The 16139-nt window shown below is 39.5% G+C and overlaps 1 protein-coding gene across 5 annotated transcripts in view; it reads right to left on the reverse strand.

Annotated features, from left to right (window-relative positions):
- Nucleotides 1-16139, reverse strand: part of DSE (dermatan sulfate epimerase) — a 36418-nt gene that overhangs the window by 19787 nt on the left and 492 nt on the right. For 2 of the 5 annotated variants that reach the window (XM_090135867.1, XM_031610725.2), the window contains exon 2: nt 4661-5129. In XM_090135867.1, coding sequence (XP_089991993.1) covers nt 4661-5076 — 416 coding nt within the window. In that variant the 5' untranslated portion in view covers nt 5077-5129. Of the gene's footprint in view, nt 1-4660; nt 5130-8408; nt 16133-16139 lie in introns of those variants that run through there. The other 3 variants (XM_090135865.1, XM_090135864.1, XM_031610726.2) reach the window with 3 other exon arrangements.

Consider the following 16139-nt stretch of genomic DNA (forward strand, 5'->3'; position numbering starts at 1 on the left):
ACCACCAGCATTTATTTTATAAACTAGATCCAATACCCAATATTCTTCTTACACAGTCTCCAAAATGAAATATTTTCTTATGCTCAAATTGAATACGTTGTTCACTGACAGAACAGTATCTTCCAATTTTTGTTTTGAAGAGAAAAATGAAAATCCTTAAAAAATTCTGTTCAATCCAAAACAATCTCCCACCTTTCACCCTTTCAACATTTTTCTGTTTGCCACCAAAGCAAAAATTCCATAATCTGCAAAATGCAAGTACTCAGCCTTTTGCAAAAAGAAATACATTGAGTCTGTTTTTTAAGACCTTGAAAAACTGATGATTTGTATTTCTGGTGTCTAAAACAACACAAGTCTGCTCCTATTCCTTTATCTGACATATTTCAGCAGCAGTCACTCATGCTCATTTCAGCTCAGTTCTTAAGAAGAGAGACAAAGGAGTGCTTGAATATACAAGGCTAAAGTCATAAAAAAAAAAAAAGACAACAATGTATTTTTCAGAAGTTTAAGAGCGTATTATACAAGTAGGATCCTACTGCTTAATGTGCTGAAGAGACAACTGAAGCTTTACTCCTTTGAAAACTTATAACTACTTTCTGTTCTCTTTTTGGGCCTGTAACCATCATTCTACTGATTCTCAAATTGCTTTTATATTCTTTTCTCTCAGTTTTGTCTTTGATCATAAGAGAATCCCTTTCAAATTTTACTCTTTCTTAATATTAATCATGAGCCTTCTGTAATTATAAATAATAATAAATAATAAAATCTGTTTTAGTAACTCTCAGTGCTACATAAAGCAAGCAAAGAAATGTAGTTATGTTAACCCTAGCTCTTTATTGTAAGTTCCAGGTTATAGCGAATTTTAGACTAGGAAGGTAAGCTCCCTGTAGTCACCACTGAACTTGAGTGCTGATTTATGTCCCAGAAAACCAGGCTAGAATCATACTTCAAAATAGAAGATATAGAAGAAACTCTTAACACTTCAGCTGCAGTTTAATTTCAGAGTCATGCACAATTTCCATTTTTAAATGCTACATATGAAAATGATAAGAACTCAAGGGTTTGATATTTCACTTACTAACATAATGTATATTCCAGATACTGAATTAATCCTCCTACCATTCTTTTTCTTTCTCGCTCTAGGAGACTACGCCAACAGCATCTCCAAGTTTTTTTTACATACTAATGCAACATGCCAAAAATTCAGCAGTCTTACAAAACCCTCCTCAGTATTCTTTGAATGTGCCCGACGGTTGATTATTGGGAGTTAAAGATAAGTGCTAAATCTGTGTTGTCAGCATAGAGTCTTCAACTCAGCACATGAACTTATTTTATTTCTACATTTAAATACTTGTATTCATGCATTTTTATTGTACAATTCATGTTGTTCAATACTGAGCACTATCTATACACTAACGGCAACAGCCTTCACCATACTCCAATACTTTCAATAAACATAGGCTAACAGAGGGCTATGGGATTGCTGGATAACAAGAAATATCAGGAGGGTCACAGATTTGTTATATTGAAGACGCCTGTTAGTTTCTATTTACTTGCTGCTATTTCCTTGGAATGTCTGCAGGTGTTTGACAGCAATTATCTCCAATGTGAAACCATGAACTCAGGCTTGCTGTCAAATCCTATACCTTATCATACACTGGTAGCATATTTCTATTAAAAAATGGTGCATGAACTGTGTGTCAAAAAGAACAGTACAGAAATTCTTTGTGGCAATTCTAAGCAGGGAAATCCCTCCCACTGTGAAAAGGGTGCAGAAATTGTGAACTTCTGAGGTATCTGTTTGTACAGAAGACTTTGTAAAGAAAAACCTTTTCTAACTGCTTTGTCCAAGCACAAAATCTGACTGGGCTCTTATTTCTGCATGGTGTTTAACTCTAATTACATCACTTCACTCGGTGCTGGAGGAGGCTGAGACAGCATATGGAAAGAATCACTAGTGCAGATCCCTCAGCCAACAACGCATGTCTAGTAAGGGAGTGTGCGAGGTGACTCGGAGATAAAATGCCAGAAAGCTGATCTATATCCTCCGGTCTCTGTAAAATAAGATAAGATGTCTTAAATAAGGACAAACTTTCCCTATGTTTTTAGACAGCATTTAGATTGAATTCCAGGAAAATCAAGCAAGTTATTTAACAACAGCTTTTAATTTTTACAGGCAAAACAGTAGAAGTTCATCTATTTTTATGAAAACATTAATCTACTACACTTCCCCCTGCTCCTGCTAGCCTCCAAAACAGTCTGTTCCCATACTATTTTGATTATAATTATAGCTAGCTATTAGCCACTGACCCTTTGTTTAATCTAAATGTAAACCTACTCCAGGATGTAGCAATTATGGATGCTCTGTTACGAGCAGCATGCCTCTCAGGAGCGGTTGTTATGACAAACAGCTCAAGCTGTGTTAGCCTACACAAATGGGAATTCAATTAAGGTGCCTTTTATTACGTGACACAAAATGACTATCCTAATGGTTGAGAAAAGCAAGTGCTTAATTACATGCCATTTCCAAGCATGTATCAATTACCAGTAGACTTTATCATAACTATGCCTTGATATGTTGAACTATATTTGGACTATAGAGGATTCTCTCTAACACAAAGCTGAATTTTTAAAATGTCAGGCAGCTTTATGACTTGACATTCTGGAAGAACTAATCAGTGATGCTGGAAAGTTGATATATTCTATCCAACTACTGCCCACAGTACCAAAATACACTTTTACTTACAGTCACTACAAAAATTAGAGGCAAACTACCCAACTCAAGGTTTTTTTTTTTTTTGCTGTTTTTTTTTTTTTTTTTTTTTTTTTTTTTTTTTAAATTCTAGAGCTACTTTAGAGTCAATGTCATTTAAGTGAAAGTCAAAAGAAATCCAGATTATACTCTTGAAAGAATTCAGCTACCAAAAAGTGATTTATATGACAGCCAGATCTAACTTACCAATACATGTTGACTACCATCAGAGATAAAAAGACAATTTAGGACAAATTACATGGCAGTCTAGGTACTTATATAAGAAAAGAAGTTTAAGGAGAGAAGTTTCTTCAGATTTGCTTTACTTACTGATACCTCTCTGTACAAGTCTTCTTTACTCTGACATAAGCAGTTCTGACACCTAAGTCTCATAACATTCAAGGCAGTAAGCTTGAGTATCATCAAAACCATTCTTTCTTCCCATTTTCCTGTGAAGAGCGTCTACCCTCCTTATTATCCTTATTAAATAAGGATAATATTCTTAATTTATCAGCCAGAATAATATTTTCCTCAAAGTCTGACAGAAGCTAAACACTATTTAACACACTGAACAATATTGTTTTTTTTTAATAGTTCCATTACTGTGACATTGAAAGAATTCTGCATAACCAGTCTTATTTAGGGCTTATCTCCAGAACACCTAAATATTTGCTAGTAGCAATCAGACAAGAACTGTTGCACATGCCATCTTTCCTCTCCTAGTCTTATCCTAAGCAGAGAATTGTGTGCAGTAACATGTTTTGCATGCATTTTTTAATTATATTTCTCAGATTTATGAAATCTGCCTGTTCAGAAGCTGTAGGAGTGAACATGTTGACCGATTTGAGCAAAGTCAGACAAAGTAATACATGCTATAGTCTTCCATAAAGCCACCGCTGGATGAGGGAGAGAACTGACAGCTACAGTGTGAACTTCATGCTGAATACATGGGGGAAAAAAAGGGAAATAATCAGGTATGAAAAACAAAGGAGTGTGAAGAAAGTGCTTCAACAATCAAACAGTGTCTTAATGCAGCCTGATTGAGTGGGTAGCAACCCTGCCCATGGCAGGGGGTTGGACCTAGATGACCTCATGGTCTCTTCCAACCTAACTCTATGCTTCTATGATTCTATCTTATGGTCCCAATCAGTAAATTCACTCAACAGTGAAAACACTAACTTCTGCCCCTGTAAAAAAAAAGTGTGACACAGTGAGGACAGAATAATGTGTATGACAACTCATATCCAAGTGAAGTTAATGCAGGTCATCAAAATGCTAGATACTCCAACAGCTGCAGTAAAACACTTCAAAAAACAACTGTTTCTTTCATGACCTACAATGTCTTTATGGGAAGCCCGGGAAACGCACAGCAATGTGAAGTTGCAAGCCTGAACTAAAGCTCAGACAGATGTTAGAGCATTCATAAAACGCTTGTTTGAGGAAACTCTGAGTGTCACTTGTACCTAATCCTAAAGGCATCGTTTCATTCTGAATTCTTCATAAGGAAACATTACCCAAAGGAAATGTGCAAGTCTGGAAAAAGAGAGGAAAAAGTTAACACTACATTCTCACTACAGATCAGATGGGAAACCCTGGCTCCTGATGTGTGGTGGTTTTGGATAATTTTTTTGTTTTTTACTTTAGAGTGAGACTTTAGACACAAAGAGGCCCTACCTCTTATTTTCGCATTAATTTACAATAGGGTAGATACAGTGAAGGTAAAAAGCTATGTGACACTACTACTGGTTCAGACGAGGGTAAATGCATTTGGAAAGTTAGTCACTGTCAAAATGAACGTTAAAACAACTGAAACAATTTAAATAATTTACTAATCTAACAACTCACTCTTCCAGCTGCAGGCAGTTTATACAATAACAACAACATAAAAAAAAAAAGATAAAAATCTACCAACTAGGCTGAGCTGCCATCCTCTCCATGTAATCCTTGGCCATGCCAATGGCTTCAGTGTTGTCAGGATAGAGAACACAGAACATTGCCAAGGCCCCCAGGTTGTTGCCGTAAATCTCATTCCACCGAGCGCTGAACTCCTTTGGATCCCATGGCGGGAGGTACTCCAGGGGGTTTGACAGCATTGTCTGCACTGCCTCCATCAGCCGAGCCGTGATGTGTCGGTGCGTGGTTGATGCCTGGAGACGCAGACCCTCCACGTCACCCTTGGAAAAGTAGAGCATGGGATAGCTGTCGTAGTTGGCATTGACAAAAGGAACCATGGCATCCACGTCCTCCCTGATGCCGCAAGCAAAGGCGAAGCACATCACATGTATGAAAAACACACTTGGGGCTCCCCGGGTGTGAGTCCTCATTGTGGCATCAGATCTCCAAGTCCCAGTGGGAGCCAAATCATCTTTGAAATATCCTACGGCAGACAGATGTAGGAGAGTTAGAAAAACAATCCGTAAGGCAATATAATTAAGGATGCTTTTGAGGAAATATGACTCCAAGGAGACTTAAAAAAGCCATGTGGCTTTCAAATCATTTCTCTGCAAATCATTCAGACTGAGCAATCCATCCTAAAGAAAAACCTACCTGCTTTGAAACCTACTTACTCCTATCAGGAGCTGATACGAAGTGAATGAACACACTGACAGTTCTAGTATTTCGGACTCACTGAAATTTCAATTAATTGCAATAGTGCCTAGCTCAAAGCACTGCTGTCTTGCTGGAAAACAGATGAGGGAGGGAGAGGGAAGGAAGGAGGAGTGAGGACTGCCATTGAGATGGTGCTAGCAGCAGCCAAGCCTGTGTGCTGCATTGGCTGATGTTAACAGCTGGAGAACGAAGGATGTGGAATGCTAGAGTTTGCGTAGGGGTCACTTTATACTGTGCTCTGACATGTCCTCATTTTCAAAAAAAAAAGACAGAACAAATAAAGAGAACAAGGAACAGGCAGAACCTTAGAAACACAGCTGAAATACCCAGCCTTTAGGGCATTTAGGTATTTTGTATCTTTTTTTCTTTCCCCTAAGCGGCTCTCCATCTTGCATTTGGAGATTTACTGCCAGCTACCAAGGAGGCTGAAGGTTAAAGTAAAGTACATATTTTCCTACATACACAACTTCTCAAAATGTGCCCAAATGGCAAATCTATACTGAGGTTAAATGGAAGTATTTAAACATAGTAAGCTACTTAGTAGAAAACACCAACTATCTAGCCTTAAGTCTCAGATAAAACATGGCCAGGATCCCCCTGAGGAAAGCCAACAAATTCCTCAAATTCTTCACAGGGGAAAGGTTACAGAAAGCAGACTGAAGAGAGACAGCTTTATGTAAATAATGAACAGTAGTTTTCAATTATTGAAAAAAGAAATAGACAGGAGGAAAGAAAACCAAAAAACAAATATGAAATATTTTTTTCCATGGAAAACCTGTTTCATAGGATTCAGTAATAAAGCTTGTAAGAAGCTGAAGTACAAAGCAACCTTTTATTTCTCCCCACAGTTCCCTATGTATAGATGCCAACATTTCCTAACAGAAACTTAGGCTGCTAAAACCATGTTTAGAGACCCACATCCTGATTCCACAATGTCATTACTGCATGCACAATGAGGCAATCTCATTGCACTGGGACCCTCAACAACTACTAGGTACACAGACCCTCAGTCATTTGTGTTCAGTCAATTGAGAAGAAAGTAATTATGGCCAAGAAGTACATCTCCTTTTTTGCATTCCTCCTTAGGGTAAAAATAACATTGTACTCTATAACTGTCTACATTTATACACTACTGAGCATAACATAATTGCTTTAACAGAGCAATGGAAGATGACATTTTCATACTATGCTAACACATTTTGCAGGTTAGTTTTGCCCTTTTTGGATGTAAACCAATCATTACAGGACACATTACACAGATCAAAGAGTGGTTTAGTTGGTAATACCTGTACTATGTCTACAGATTTGCTCACCACATATACAAAGAAACATGCACTGTAGTTTATCCAAACACACTCAATTCTGTTGGTATCCTCACCTATAAATAATGAATACATACAAAATATATTTGGAAAGGAAGGGTAAATATATTTTAAATAAAAGTTGAAAAAAACCTTTTGAAATGCAGTGTATTTTTTTTTTTAAAGCTCAACAAGAGCTGTTGAGAACTGCTTTATCATGACCAAAAAAAAAAAATTACCACATTGCTTAAAAAAAACCTTTATGATCCTTCAGAAGTGGTGAGAAAAGGAAAAAAAAAAAAATTCCACATAACAGAAAGGACTCCATGCATTCCTTGCCTTGGTTTGATTCCTGTAAGGACTCTCACACATCAATGAGAAATTAAACACATACTTGAGTTTAGGGATGATTTTAAAATCTCCCTAAATTAGGGTCTTTCTGACCAGGGTATATACTGCAAAGTTTCCCATGACATCCCCCTTTGCAAATTTGGACACGCATTTCCCAGCACTAAACCAAAAACAAATACCTCCTGTGCTGTCTAAAATCCATAGTTCATATTTTATGAATTCAATAACCTCCCCATCTTTTCCTGGTTTGGAAGAAAGTCAATAGGCAGTGACAAAAACAGGACTACAAAGTCACTCATTCGTGGTCAAATCACACCAGTACAGAGTGACCTTCCTCTCCACATGCACCTCTGCGGAGGCCCCAGCCACAACCACAGAGAGGGACTGGGACAGCGTGAGCACGGCCAAAGCAACGCTACAGGAGGAAAGAAAGGCGTTCTGTGTTATCTTAGCTGCAATGTCCTTAAGAGCTGGACTAATAAAGGTGATAACGAAAAGAATCACAGCCATGGATGGGCACTATCAGCCAGAGAGGAAATACAGACTAGGTGGTTACAGATAGAGCCCTCACAAACCAGCTCCACAGGGGCTTCAAGCAGCTGAGCTGCCCTGAACCACATGAGGCCCTTCCAGACTAGGACAGGCTTGACCACATGTTTTACTGATTTACTGATCTCTCTCAGTTATTCCACAGGGCTCTGAGCTGTCAGCGTTCTTCCTCACTGTGGCTAGTTAGAACTAAACTGGCTTGTAAGGTACCTACAAAACCACTTCAAAAACGATCAGATGTGAGATGTAACAGGCTCCAGAAGAACCAATTCACCTTTGAAAGGAGAACCTGGTCAAAAATAACTTTTAGAGACTATTTAAAATTGGTACATATTTGTACAATGGTACAAATATCCTTAGGGAGAAGGGAATGACAATCATTAACCACTGAAGCACAATGCATAAGCTTCATGTGTTGAACTCCATATTCTGATGTTTCTTTAGCTAACTCAGTTGCCTACTGAAACCTAAAGAAACATACTGCACTGTTGGAAATTTGCATCTAAAACCCAATTATCTCCATAGCTCAGGTGAAGCCAAACATGGATAGACAATTGGCCACATAAACCCCAACTTAACAGTGGTGGGTGAACCTGCAACAAGTTCATTCAATACACAGGGCTGAAATGAAAAGGAGCCTGGCTTTCTGATTGCTTAAATCTTACTCACAATACTACTTTTTAAAGTAAAAAAGTGTATCATATTACACTACATCACTACCAACCACATCTTCCAAGAACAACTTTATCATGCAATTCAATCTTTTCTGAAAACAGTTTTTTTATTCAGTTTGAAAGCCATAACCTGATAAAGTATTAAAAGTAAGGAGAGTGAAGGATGCTTACCCACAGAAGAAAATGTTAATATACCATATACTCTGAAGGGTTGTCACTCAGTCCTAGACTGAAAAAGCATTTGCCATGATTTCCAGTCCACTGCCAGCAGAAACAAAACAGTAGAAAACACCATTTATTCTAGGGGAAAAAAAAAGAATAAATCTTAACTATTTCCATTCTCCCCATCCACAATAAAGACTGGATATTCTACTGGGGAAAAAAAAAAGTATTATAAAACTGATGCCACTAACTGAATTGGACATTGTTAAACACAGTAGGTTCAACAAATAAACACTGTCTGAAGGAAAACGGAGGCCCTGTTAACTCCAGCTGCTTGTGCACTGAAAGACAGCTCCAGCAGAGAGAGCAAAGGAGCAGGAAAGGGGGTGAAGGGCTGTGAGGAAAGGTACTGGAACAGGCTGTCCAGAGAGGTTGTGGATGCCCCATCCCTGAAGGTGTTCAAGGCGAGATTGGATGGGGCTCCGGGCAGCCTCGTCTAGCATTAAATGTGAAGGTTGGTGGCCCTGCATGTGGCAGGGGGGTTGGAGATTCATGATCCTTGAGGTCCCTTCCAACCCTGACCATTCTGTGTGACAGTACTGGTTGGATCAGCAATACTTGAAGCACCTTGACATTATGGATTATTAAAAAAAAAACAACATTTAGAGACTAGTGATTTCAGTTCTGAAGAGGCACTTTGTGGATAATTTTTGCTGGGACAGCTCTTGTATCTTCTCCTAGAAAAAAGAAATAGTGAGCATCTCTGGTAGCATCTTCAAGACTCACCCATGTCTCACCTCTGACATGATATCTCATCAGTCTGTACATCTATGACTAGCAAAGCTGGCACTTAGAATTTCTGGTGATTAAAGTTCCCATCAGAACAGCATGGATTCTTCAGGTTACTGAATGAGAGCCTCCCATCACGGTTGAGGATGGGTTGAGGGCTGGGACACATACAAACCAGCCCTGCCCACCCAGTCCCATCAGGAGTGACTGTCTCAGCACACAGCTTTTGCCTATGCTTGCTGAGGCTATGGGCCCTCCTCCTCATGGTGGAGGATCAGCTTCTATAAAACCAAGTTTATCATTTGGAAATTGTGATGTTTTAAAACCATGAGCATATTAACTGGAAAGCTGTTTTATAAAAGAATATCAGCTTTACCACTGACTGTATTTTGCAAACAAAAATAGGAGTGCAATCAAGAAATCTAACTGAAACCAGTTGCATTTAAGGTCAAAACAATGCAGCTAGAATCCATGGAAATAGAGAGGTGAAAGAGTCAATAGAGACTAATTCCCATATATTGCCATTCAGTTCCACTGTCTCACCTATCTGTGGGCAAATTAGTCAACACAGTGCGACCAAAAAAAGTACAAATTTATCTGCACACCGTAGTAACGACTACAAATCCAGAGTCCAAATTCTCAAGTCTAATGGCTTGAGAACTACTGTTCCCACATCAGCAGGTACTACCTAGACCCTTCAGAGCTGCAGGGCTAGGCAAGAGTACAGGAGATTGACATGCAGCTAGGAGTCCTTCCACCAAACTCAGTGGTTGATTATCTGTCCCTCCAGTGACAACGCTGGGAAAGTGGAATACCACTGCTCACAGCTTGAGTAATACCTATTACAACCTTAACCACCAGGGGACATTACTTTGCTTCTTCCTCTCTTATTTTGCCACTGTGAAAAAAATGCTACACCATAAGTATGTGATCTGAAAAGTATTTAAAAGCTTAAATACTGAAATGCAAAACATAACTCAGAAATCCATCTGCAATAAAGAAAGTATCACTCAGGTACCCGTGTGTTTTTTGCACTTGTTCTAATATGATCTAAAATAACCCTAAAAGAGGCTTTGCATCAACTCACATGTCTGAGCAATTGCTGTAATTCTGAAAACCATGAAGGCAACCAGAGGGAAGTAGTTCCTAAACTAATTATCCATCTATGACATCATGTCAGCAGTCAAGATTTAAACTTGTGCCTATCCTTTGATCTATGCACAAAATTCAATGGAGCTATTTAGCACAGCATGCAGCTGTATGAGTATCACAATGGGTTGCACTCAATTCTGCACTATGATGCAGATAGAGCAGGAGTAGAACATGTAAGTTATCAGCCATGGAAACTCTGTCTGCTTAGTCCTCTTATTTAAAATCTTATTTGTTGTTTTTACCACCATATATAGAAATGAACATGGTCTACACACACCCAACGCACAACCTTTTTTCTGCCTCAAGCAAAAACAGGATTTAAATTTTCTGCATGCCCAAACCATAGCCTGGGAATTTGGAATTTTCTTCTTTTTTATAATTTATTCCACTACACAATGCTTTCTCAATTTTTCAGTTGTACAAACATTACTACCCTTAACTCTCACTGGGTTCCTTTAATCTATACTTCACTGTCTAGAATGAATAAGAAAATAATTTTGATATGCGGCACCATAGAAGCAGTAATTCCCAACCAGTTTGGACACGTCTGCTAAGGCATTCAGTGAATGGAAGCTCAGTCACTTCTACCATCACGGACTATAGAACTATGAACCTCCACAGAAAGATCTCTTTGAGAGCTCCAGAATTTTTTATTTTATCCTAAGCTGAAATTTTTTTTTTTTAAAGGCCATTTAAATAATTAGAAATAATTATTTTTCACAGAAACTAGCACTAACAAAAGCAACTAGAAAGTATTAACTGCTTTTGCCCATTCCACTGATGTCCCAGAGCTCAATCTGCAAACCACTTGTCCATCCATTACACAGCTCTAACATGTAGGAGGCTTCTGGGGACTACAACTATCACCATAGCAGTGCAGAAACTCAGAACATAGGAACCTGTAACAGTTCAGGGTATTTTTTTGGCAGCTGCTAAGAACATAGCTTTTTCTGACCCATTCAGCAGGCCTGGAAGTGTGTGAACAGTTGGGCTTGGGGTATCAGGAACTATGCAGAAGGTTTCCTGTGAAAGTAACCTACAGGCCAGAAGAGAAACTGTGTCTCACCACGGGAAGTGAGCAAAGGAAGAGATTATTTGAGGTTACCTAGAGCGTGATCTGTGCATGGATCAAGCAACAGAAGCACAGTGCACAGGAAAAGCTGCAAAACACTGTGTGATTGCAATGCCCAGGAGGCGTAAATAGAGGACAGAAAAAATTAATCATACATGTAAAAGGGGAAAGGCAATTTTACTGCCGTCAAAACAAAAATGCTCCCTGTGCTTAATCCAACCCACTCAGACTGCTGCATGTGGAGCTTCCCTTGCTGCTTCAGCAGGCCAATTATCAGAAACTTCTGACACTGGTGTTTTTGTCTCACACTTTAGTTCCTGTTCCCTTTTCCAATTAATATATCCTTATTAGCCTTCTTCTTTACTCCTTCTACTATTTGTACATGTTTCAAGTCCCCTGGCTGGTTGTTCACCTCTACTATGTGTAATTGACAGCTTTAAACTTTCCTGCTTATTGTTTTAATTGCCCTCCAAGATGAATGGAGACAAATGCCTCAGCTGGTGTTGTACAAACTCAGCTTTTTCTCCAAGTATATCTGCACTTTATTTACAAACCTCAGTAGTTGAAGATATCAAGTACTTCTTTTTGTTAGCATTTCCACAGAATGTCATATCAATAGATGAGAATGCATCAATCACATCCTTTTCTTGCTATGGGATCAAAGTGCATTTTAACTGTCTCCATACCCTGTTAATGACTCAGTTTTGCATACAAAGCTATCCTACAACTTTATTTATGTTATATTGACATGTAAAGAACACTGGTAAAAACCAAAATAATCTATGCTAGACAATTCACAAATCTAAAAAGATTACAACCTGACTTAAATCAACACTTGGTTTTATATTATTTACATCTACTTTTAAGACATGCATATTCTCATAGAACTACTCTTCCATTTGCTATAATACAAACATCTCTATGTTTACGGACTTCAGTTGCACCACCTCACCTGGCAGCCCCCTCTCACCTCAACTCAATATACTGTTCATAATTATTGGTACAACTCAGTCGTTACCTCTGCTACATTCATATTTCATTGCTATACATCTCTGTATCTCCAGTTTCTATACATACATATGTATAGAGAGCATATAGCTTCTCTACCTATATAATATGTATGTACCAGATGCACCCAATGTTTTTCAGGGTACAAACTTGGAGAGAACATAAAACACATTGCCATGTAGCCCCTTTGAGATTACTGCTATCTTCACTGTGGCTGAGAACAGCCATGATAAGAAGCACCAGTTATATTTTCATGGAAAGAAGCCTACAATACATATACAGCTCAAAGTTTCACTACTCTTGCAAAGTTTAGCTGCTCACTTTTGGCATAACCAATTTTCTTGAGTAGGCTTCAACATTACCATTAAATTACAGGTTAATCTTTAAATGCAGAATTGCAAATATTAATTTTTCTGGTTTTGAGCTGTGCAGGCATGGCTCTCGCAGCTCAACCAAAACATTACGTACCACTTCAGCAAAAAATGTGATGTACCACAGTTACAAGGATCTGATCAAAAAGCTTTAAAGTAACTTGGCATCCACACAAACATTCTTAGAGAATTTTTGAAATACTTTGATAGCTATAGCAAATATTTCATTGCAAACTTATGATGGCATACATGGTTTCTATCAAACATTCAGCATACTTATTATCTCTGATGAAAACAAACAAATGAAAACAAACAAGAACATAAAGAAAACTGTAGAGGAAGAACTCTAATGTTAAAAGTAAGTTCATCTGCTACTGAAACACAATACCTATCTGAGAAAACTGACCAGAATCCCTACAGTCCACTGTCTGCTCTAAACAAGGCTATTGACAATCCCTATGATACTTTCCCTGAGTGTGAGCTAGGAGGAGAAAAGAGGACCAAACAAAGGTAATTTCAGACCATGTAAAAATAATAGCCTCACTGTGACTGAGCTTTAACACCTGACTCCATCCCAACAGCAGTGAAAAAGTGACATCAGCATCCGATGGGAAAAGCTATTCCCAGTGCTCTGTCCTTCATGTCACTCCCAAAATGACTGGACCTCATAGGTCAGCTCCATGTTATCAACACCTTGCTTCTGCTGAACTTCTGCTGGCCAAGCATTTGTGAGAAAGGACCCACATCACATCAGCAATAATTCCTATTTCCTGGCAGGATTTAATCCCCTTCCCTGCTCCATTTCCATCCTGAGCAAATAATTGAGTCTGGAAAAAGCGCAGTGCACGAGAGTCTGGGGCTTTTGCTAAATGAAGCTGTCACACCTCATCATGTCCCCACCGTGATTAGCTGTGCTAACAGACACGTAACATGGGTCTCACATGAGAAAATGTTGAATCTGTGGAGTGAATAAATCCTGACATTTGCATAAGGTGAGCAGGATCTGACCCTCTGGATTGCAGTGAAGAAGGGCTGCACCTTGTGCATATCTGGAATGTCATCCCTGGGTCATGCTCCATGCTTCGGCATAAAGCACACTCACCCAAACAGGGAACAGTTCAAGGGATGGGCTTTCAACCAAATATTAAGCCCAAGTATAATAAAGACATGACTACAGCTGTGAACACAAACTGGCACTGTGCTGCAGCAGCTTTGGGAGTACAACACTGTAACCAAACTCCTTTATCTGAACCAGCTAAAGGAAGTGCAAACAGGCAGGACAAGCTTGCTGTTGAGATATCCTATTTGCCAATTAAATGCAGCTCACTAAGCAAAAGCCATATCTTTTACTATCCTCACACTTGGATTACCAAGTCTAAACCAGAAAACAAAAGTTACAGAAAGTTGTTTCCTTGTGTATTAATTTAATCTCTGCAAAAAATAAAAATAAAAAGGAGAAAACAAACCTTATTTCTTGCAAAATTTCCAGGAACAATAGCAGTAGTAAATGAATCACTTTCTGCTCATTGCTGGAGTATGATGGGGGTTCCAGATGTTCAAATTTCCAAACACAGCCGTAGGAATGTGACTCAATTCTAACTAAACTAGTGTGATTGCATTTAGTGAGAATTGAGTCACAGTCCTGTGCAGACACTGCTGCTGCGTGGCCTCATTACAGCCTCACTTCACCCCACTCCCATGGCTCAGGCTGCCTGCCACTGATGGATGGGACCATTTCCTCACCTGCAAATAAGATGGTGATGCTCATTTGCAAATCACCAGCTGCCTGCTGGGGGCAATAATTTCCTACCACCTCTGATCCAAGCTTGAAAAACTTTTTTTTTTTTTTTTTGAAAAAGTGCCAAAAGAAGTAGTACCAAAACTGAATCACTGCTCATAAAGGAATAGCTGAAAGGTAGCTTCAACTTTATTATAACTGTATGCAACCTATGGAAATAACATCTAACACTTAGCCATGTAATTAAATGCACTTCTTTCTCCACTGTAATGTAGAAATTTACTAAATACCTCATTAGAACAATTAAAATAAACTATGATGACATTTGAGCTCACTTGAGTGACTAGAAACTATCAGTTTTTACCACAGGTAACCAATCTGTGTAGCTCTTCCTTTGCAGCACATGCCCTCTGTGATCTAAGTGCTGGGGTTAGAATGTCTGTACAGGGATAGAGAGTGACAGAGTCACTGACCTCAGTGTCTTCTGAGGTCAGCATCCACACACAGGATGCAGATACATTTATAAATGTATTTTGTTCTTATATTAAATAATACCATTTTTTTTTTTTCCGTGGCAATACCAATCAGTGCTAATTATCCCAATACTTTCAGCAATAAAAGCAAACTTGTTTTGAATAACAAGAAAACATTTTGTTAAAGCACTGGCAGTCCTTCCCCATAGAAACAGCCTATGAGAAATGTATTGTAGCTTTGCTTGCCAGCAAAATCTACAGTCAAGAAAATTCCAATTCAGAACTGACACTTTGTTGCCTTCCATTAAAAACTTCAGCTAATGTAGGTCACAAAAGAAACCCATAGGAACAGTGCCACACAATGCAAGAGCCCCCAGCTGGAGTAACACTTAGCGCTTCTGTTGAAAAATGCACCCAGGGATCTCCGAGCAGTTATGAACTCAATTAATTAATTAGGGCTCTCAGCACCTCCATGACGCAGTGGGCACATTTATCTGCTTTATGAGTAGGGGAAGCAGAGGCACGGCGAGGTGGGGCATGCTGCCCGGGGCTGCCCAGCGAGAGACTTTCAGAGCAATGAACAGAATCTGAGTTATTGATTCCCACTGCTGCCCTTCGCTGTATTGTTCCTTTCCCCAAACCCCGTGCTGAGTTATGATCATTGTTGGCGTGATAACCATCGCGTGGCAATGCTCAGCAGAAATCTTCTTGCTCTTTGTTTGGGCCGTATTAAAACTTGAGCGTTATTTAAACTGCAGTTGATTTTCTCGGGGTGAGCAAACCCTGCAGCTACTTGAGCAATAATTCCTGCATTTCATTCCCAGCTGCATTCGCTTCTTACGTTGACAGTGTCCAAAAAGGCAGCTTAGGGAGCAGCACAGCTTTACGCTGTTTCGAGCAGGAATGTCATAGAGAGGCGCAGCGCTCAGGGGCGTGCAGGAGGGCCCGGCGCGGCGGTGCGGGGCTCGCACGGAGCGGCCCGAAGGCCGCCGGCATTGCGGGAGGTGGCAGCCGCGCTCCCAGCTCACTCCGACTTTTCCAACAACAACCACCAAAAATCAAAGCGGCAGGAAGTTGCATCGGGCAGATCTCCCTTCTCCTGTCTCTGGGCTCCCCTGGGCGCACGATGAGGATGCT

The sequence above is a fragment of the Phasianus colchicus genome, chromosome 2, assembly GCF_987193195.1.
Source record: "Phasianus colchicus chromosome 2, bPhaCol1.hap1.1, whole genome shotgun sequence".
Classification (NCBI taxonomy): Eukaryota; Metazoa; Chordata; class Aves; order Galliformes; family Phasianidae; genus Phasianus; species Phasianus colchicus.